Source organism: Pongo abelii, chromosome 19 (genome assembly GCF_028885655.2).
Source record: "Pongo abelii isolate AG06213 chromosome 19, NHGRI_mPonAbe1-v2.0_pri, whole genome shotgun sequence".
NCBI lineage: Eukaryota > Metazoa > Chordata > Mammalia > Primates > Hominidae > Pongo > Pongo abelii.
The window spans coordinates 67,447,937-67,454,928 of NC_072004.2; the positions used below are offsets into that span (position 1 = coordinate 67,447,937).

Here is a 6,992-nt window from a genome sequence, read left to right on the forward strand (position 1 = left end):
GACTGGCCCGGCCAGCGCTCCTCATTTGCTCCCGGGTGCCTTGCAGAGCCGGTGGGGAGTCTGTCACCGGGCTCCTGCGCCTGCTGAGGCTAGGCCGCAGAGAGGAGGGGGCGGGGGCTGGAGGCAGGTGGTGCGAGTCCCTCGGCTCAGGGGCGCTGGGGGTGAGGGAGGCAGCTGAGCCTGATTGGAGGAGAGAAAAACGAGGGAGGGGAGCCAAGAGAAACCCCCTCCTCTCGCGTTCCGAGGCTGCCCGGCCAGGGAGACCAGGGCGCCCAGGCCACGCTGGAGACCTGCGGCTGGGCTGGTGGCTGTGTCCCCCGCCACCTCCCTCTTTGTTTTGCTGTTTGTCCTCCCCAGAGTGTGTGTCGGGAGGTGCGGGGGAGGGCAGGCATAAAGGTGGAGTGCAGGCCTGCTGAGCATACTATTTTTTCCCTCGGACTCTTGTTGTTGGGGGAGCAGGAGGAGAAGGGAGACCGCTCTTCCCTGCCTCTCCCTCTCAGGGACTTGGCCACCTTCGCTCTGTTCTGAGGCCATGGCTCGCTGCCTTCCTTCCTTCGCTGCCTCTGCTTCTCTGGTAGTCATGCTCCACTGAGGCATCCGCCTCCGGGAACCAGGAAAGCAGCGCGCCCGGGCCACCCTCCACCCTTCCTTTCTCTCCCCACCCACCCAACCCCCTTCTTTCTTTTACTTTCAAACCTGTTTTTCTTTTTCTTTTCTTTTTTTTTTTTTTTTGCCACCAGAAACTGCAGCGTCCAAGGCCCGTGGGCTGGATCCTGTGCCCTAGGAACACCTAGGAAGCCTTGCTCCATCTCCGCCCGCATATCTGGGGCACCAAGAGAGACAGAGTCGTGAGCCAGGCTCGCCTCATTCCTCGTCTTGGGAGAACCGGACCAACTTCCCCAAAAGGCCTTGCCGTGCAGAATTGGCCCGGATTAATAAAGAACAGACCTGCCCTAAGCACCCACCCACCCAGTTGCGTGCATTCAATCCCTGCGTTTGTCTCTCGCTCGGTAACGGGCTGAAGAGGATGGGTTGGGGGTGACACGGATCGCCCCGAGGTTATTTATTTTCCCTTCCACTCAATCTCTTCCTCCCCAAATCTCGCCTGCAAGCTGCCTCCAGCCCGCGAGTCGGCAGCGGCCCTTGAGCCCCCAGCCCCAATCCACAGGGCTCGGCTTTCCCATTCATTATTGATCATATTTTATAAATCCAACGCCACACAATTTTTTCCACATTACCGGGAGCAGTGGGGAGGCGGCCCGGCCATTGGCGGAGGGGACGTCACGTGGGCGGGGTCACGTGGTCCGGAGAGGAAAAAGGGGGTCCTTTTTGGTGTAAATCTGGACTCTAATTCTGTAATATATCAAGGAATCTCGTAAAACCGACACTAAAACGTCCCTGCCTACAAATCATCCGGCCAAATTATGAGTTCATTGTATTATGCGAATGCTTTATTTTCTAAATATCCAGCCTCAAGTTCGGTTTTCGCTACCGGAGCCTTCCCCGAACAAACTTCTTGTGCGTTTGCTTCCAACCCCCAGCGCCCGGGCTATGGAGCGGGTTCGGGTGCTTCCTTCGCCGCCTCGATGCAGGGCTTGTACCCCGGCGGGGGAGGCATGGCGGGCCAGAGCGCGGCCGGCGTCTACGCGGCCGGCTACGGGCTCGAGCCGAGTTCCTTCAACATGCACTGCGCGCCCTTTGAGCAGAACCTCTCCGGGGTGTGTCCCGGCGACTCCGCCAAGGCGGCGGGCGCCAAGGAGCAGAGGGACTCGGACTTGGCGGCCGAGAGTAACTTCCGGATCTACCCCTGGATGCGAAGCTCAGGTAACGCCGCGCACCAAGCTGTCCCGAGCCCCAGGGGCCGGGGCACATTACCTGGAAGGCGCCCCCTTCCCGGCTGGGCGCCCCTTTCCGCGTCCAGAGTCCTCCCAGCCGGAGGTCGGCCCTGGAAGGCTGCACCCACCGGGCCGCGACCCAGCAGGCCATCCCCGCCCCCATATTTGCTCGGTGCTCTCAGGCTCGCTCTGCTTCCCGGCGGATCTCTCTTCGCCGACACCACGGCGCTGCGAGCCCCCAGCCCGCCCCCACCCTTTCTCTTGGCCTTTTAGCTTTAAATATTTATCAGCAGCGCCGGCACGGGCTGGAGACTAGGCCGTTTGTCTTGCGGAGGAAGGCCGGTGTTTGTAGAGAATAGCCATTAGGTTCTTCCCCCTTCTCCCCCCTTCCCAGCTAAGGATCTCAGCCCTGGGTGTGTCCCCCTGCCCTAGCCCGGATAAGGTAAGGGGGAGGGGGCCATAGCGCTAAGCAATTCTCCCCTCCCCCTTCCTTTCCAGCCAACCCCGCTCCCCCATTATTCCCATCAGGACAATTAGAGGTGGGCTCTAGAGGCCTGGCGGGAGAAGAAAAGGACCCAGCCAGGGACACAGAGCTAGAGAGGCAGGTGGCGGGAGGGGGCTGAGGCCAAAGGAGATGAGCCTCCTGATCCCAGTGAACTTGGGTGGGGGAATGGAACAGGAGAACTAGAAAGAGGCAGAGGCTTCATGGGAGTGCAGCTGGCTTCCTGAGGTGCTCTTCCTAGGGCTCCTAGGAACCCCTAAAGAACTGGCCAAGTTTGGAGGTGTCACTCCAGATAAGTGACTCTTTTCTTGGGGGAGGGGCTAGGACTCTCTGGAGTCAAATCAAAACTTAGAGAGTGCAGTTCACCTTGCCAACTGCTGCAGGAACCCCAAGAGGCTGAGGTTCCATGGGGTCCCTGTTGAGTCTGACGCAGACATCCTTTTCTGCACTGTTCCAAAGCAGACGAACTTAGGGGCTAGCCCCAAAGTCCAGAAGACCCAAGACTCATGCTCATGGTCAGAGGCACCCAACCCAGCGATGGTCAGGGGCCAGAAGGAGCCCAGCTCTCACACCATCAGTATTGGTGGTTATAGACCCCATTACCTGCTCCATAGTTTAACTGCCTTTCCAGTTGATTTATCAAAGCCTCACTTTTTCTGCTCATCAGCATTTCAGCTTGGCTTTTATCTGACTTGAAACTAGGGCCCCTAGCCCCTCCTCCCCTGTCTCCTTCCCAAGAGGGCTGACATCAGCACCTCTTTCAAGTCTCCTCAGGTTCTGGGCCTAACGCAGAAGTTCCCCTCTACCCTTCAGTCCCCATCACCCAGATAATCCATGTTCCATCCTATCCCAGGCTGCTGTCTCTGCTCTTCCCCTGTGCCTTCCTGGAGGCCCAAAGATTGCTTTAGAGAGCTGGGCTGTCTAGGAAAGCAAGCAAGCAGGCAAGCAGGACAGCCTGGCCCTGGCTGAAGCTTAGCCACTCACTGGAAAAGAATCATCAGAGGGTCAGTGCTGTCAGACCAACTCTTTGCTCCAACGAAAACTGCAAATTCTTACCTTCTCATTCCACAACATGCTGGGGATGAGTTGGGGGGACTGGGCCTTTGAGGCCCCTTTGTCTCCTTTTCTTCTTGGGAAACATTCTCAAGCTAGGCCTGGCACCCCACTCCAGGGTCACCTGCATGGTTTCTGTTGGTCTCTACTGGGAAGACCACCAGATCAGCATTCAAAAGAGGGGGTTTAGGGTCCTTGATCCCAGAGAGTAAAAGGAGGATTAACCTCCCCTCATTCCACTTGCACCCCTTAGGTGTAGAGCCTTTAAGAACCAGCAGGTTACTTTCCTGGGTTCAGAAGGTCCAGGCTGAAAAAGACTTCTTGGATGGAAAATGGGAATGTTTGCCTTGAGCAGCTTACAGAAAATTCAGCAATTAGGGGAGTTTGCAGCTGGAGTAAGGGCTGGGGTATGGAAAGCCAGAATTTGGTTTAGTGGGAAAATGGGCTTCTTTGCCCATCGCCCATCACCTTCAAATCACATACAGGGTCTAAGAGGGAGGTGGGCACTCTCTTGGCGTTTCCTTTTTTTTTTTTTTGAGACAGAGTCTTACTTTGTCGCCCAGACTGGAGTGCAGTGGCACAATCTCGGCTCACTGCAAGCTCTGCCTCCCGTTCACGCCATTCTCCTGCCTCAGCCTCCTGAGTAGCTGGGACTACAGGCGCCCGCCACCACGCCCAGCTAAATTTTTTTGTATTTTTAGTAGAGACGGGGTTTCACTGTGTTAGCCAGGTTGGTCTCGATCTCCTGACCTCGTGATCCGCCCGCCTCGGCCTCCCAAAGTGCTGAGATTACAGGCTTGAGCCACCGCACGCCCGACCGGCGTTTTCTTTACTCACTGATTTTCCTCTACATACTGTGCGCAGGAACCGACCGCAAACGAGGCCGCCAGACCTACACCCGCTACCAGACCCTGGAGCTGGAGAAAGAATTCCACTACAATCGCTACCTGACGCGGCGGCGGCGCATCGAGATCGCGCACGCGCTCTGCCTCACAGAAAGACAGATCAAGATTTGGTTTCAGAACCGGCGCATGAAGTGGAAAAAGGAGAACAAGACCGCGAGCCCCGGGACCACCGGCCAGGACAGGGCTGAAGCAGAGGAGGAAGAGGAAGAGTGAGGATGGAGAAAGGGCAGAGGAAGAGACATGAGAAAGGGAGAGGAAGAGAAGCCCAGCTCTGGGAACTGAATCAGGAAACTCAAATCAAATAGGGAAGTAAAAAACAAAAAACAAAAAACAAAACAAAAAAAAAACCTATTTAAATGAAAGGAGTTTAAAAACATTTTTTAAGGAGGGAGAAAGGAGAAATTTTGGTTTTTCAACACTGAAAAAATACTACCTATAGGAAAGTCTGTCAGGTTTGGTTTTTTTGTACAATATGAGAAGGACATTATCTACCTTTTCTGTAGCTTTCTGGAATTTACCTCCCCTTTTCTATGTTGCTATTGTAAGGTCTTTGTAAAATCTTGCTGTTTTGTAAGCCCTCTTTAGTGCTGTCTTTGTGGACTGGGGGTCTGGACTAACCCTGTGGTTGCCTGCCCTCCTGAGCCTCCGCCTTCCCAGTAGCGGCACCAAGGGGCCTTAGGGAGCCCCCAAACCTACCACTCGCGTGTTCCCCAAGCGCCTGGCTGCTGCTTCTTGCTTCCCGTCCCCGGGCCCCATGCTCCCTTTTACATTCTATGTATATCTAAAGGATGGAAAAATAAAGCGCAATTAAAAATAAACAGATGCCCTATTTTCTGTGTCTTCCTAAAGCTGGGAAGGGGTTCAGGATTAGAGATGAGTGGGCGTCCCAGAGCCCCTTGGCTCTGACTTCTGATGCAGGTTCATTTCTGTGCTGAGTTTGTTCTTTTTCTTGGTGCCTCCTGCTCTGGGGGGCTGCCAAGTAGTGAACCCCGATATTGCACTCATGCATTCCCTTTACACCCTTTTACACCCATTGACATACATGATGCACACAGTCACATGTGTTTACAGGCTGACATCAAACATACACACTGTCACAGTCAGAAATAGACACTCATACCCATATGTTAACAAACATACAGGCATTCACATAATACCAGCTTCACGCCCAGAACATGCATTCATGTTCACACACGCTCACAAGTAAACACACATTCACACTCACAGACACATTGACACCAACGTACATTCACACATTGGCTTATAAACACAGATTCACATTTGCCCCCAAGTAAACGCATTCAGGAGCCCACATGCTTAGTCACACACGCTCACAAAACAACAAAACAAAAACCTCACATTTCCACAAACCCGCTTCCTCATTCAGGCCTGGAAACCAAGCTGCGGGATTTGGATCTGGGCTGCAGCCCAGGCACAAAGACGGAGCTGAAATCCAAGCTGCTAGGCCCCACATGAAGGAAGAGCGGAAGGAAAGGGAAAATGAACACCCAAATTCACTCTGACTTCTTAGGTGGCGTTGGGTAGAGGCCAGGCCCGGGAGTAGAGGCCTCTCAGTCGGCGCAGAGCAGCCTCCAGCTAGGGCGCTCACGGCTTCCTGCTCGCACGGCAAACATTTTCGCCAAGGGCTATTCCTTTATTTTATTTCGATTTATTTTACTTTCTTTGTCTTAATTTATCTCGTTCTAAATTGACACAGACGACCCAAATAAAACTTTAAAATGGGGGGTGGGGAAGGGAATGAGTTCGGGAGCAAGATCCTAAGCGGTACGAGTTTACCAGGCCGATGTGGCCGCATCCCGGCCGCTCTCGGAGCCTGACCGCGCCACGCCCGGGGCTTCCTCCGCTCCTCTCTTCCCGCTCTCCGCGCCGCCGCCGGCAGCCTGGAACCTTCTCCGCTGCACAGAGAGAGAGGGGGAAAAATGTAGGGGGAGGCTATTTCGTTTCCAGAATTTGGGCATTGGTAGGTCAACTTGAAATACGGGATTATTTCAGGGGACCTGAGAAACCCGGGCTGAATTTTTATTTTATTTTTTGCTTCCAAACACCCGCTGATTGCAGGACCAAAACTTGGAGGATGGTGTCTATGCAGCTAGACCCGCTGAAGTGATTTTTAGCATTTATTCGATTATAAACCCTGGATTGTTTAAATTTAAGCAGATTTTGGACAGAAAGAGGGAAGACACTTGGTTTTAGGATAATCTGTTGAATTTGAATTTGCATGTAAAATGCTTCTAAACCTGAAGTTTCCCCCATTAATGACCACGTAACGCCCTGGAGAGCGCATGGAGCTGTCATAGGGAACCTGGACTTGCCTGCATTTGGGCGGGAGAAGCCAGGATCTGGCTTTACCCTCCCCCAGTTTCTGGGTTGCGGAGGCGAGACAGGTTGTCGGACTATCTGCCTTGGCCCCCATCCAGGCCACTTTTCCTCCTGGGGCAAAAACTAAGCCCTAGGGGATCTAAGGTCCCCACGCCTGCAATGCTGCAAGCCTCACAGGTGGGGGTCCTGCTGTCTACAGGGCTAGGAATGAGGAGGCCAGTTCAGGGGGGAGAGGGGACACTGAAGCTTTCATTTTGCCTTTATGCAGGTGGCAACTCTAGACACCGTTTCCTGCTCCTGCCTCCCCCCAAAATTGTCTCAGAACAGTCCCTATGCAGAGGATTTGGGGTAGACTTT

The 6,992-nt window shown here is 54.0% G+C and overlaps 1 protein-coding gene across 1 annotated transcript; it reads left to right on the forward strand.

Moving 5' to 3' along the window:
• The first annotated feature begins 1,280 nt into the window (after positions 1-1,280).
• Positions 1,281-5,117, forward strand: HOXB7 (homeobox B7). The gene is made up of 2 exons (XM_002834255.4): positions 1,281-1,824; positions 4,255-5,117. Exons 1-2 carry the CDS (start codon positions 1,425-1,427, stop codon positions 4,506-4,508), a joined length of 654 nt encoding a protein of 217 aa, XP_002834301.1. The 5' UTR covers positions 1,281-1,424; the 3' UTR covers positions 4,509-5,117.
• Positions 5,118-6,992: the final 1,875 nt, after the last annotated feature.

What these genes read in the sequence shown, in the direction of transcription:
- HOXB7 (XM_002834255.4), top strand. Translation starts at nt 1,425, where the DNA reads ATGAGTTCATTGTATTATGCGAATGCTTTATTTTCTAAATATCCAGCC. An exon ending in CCCCTGGATGCGAAGCTCAG is followed by an intron (nt 1,825 to 4,254) that starts GTAACGCCGCGC and finishes TACTGTGCGCAG; the next exon opens with GAACCGACCGCAAACGAGGC.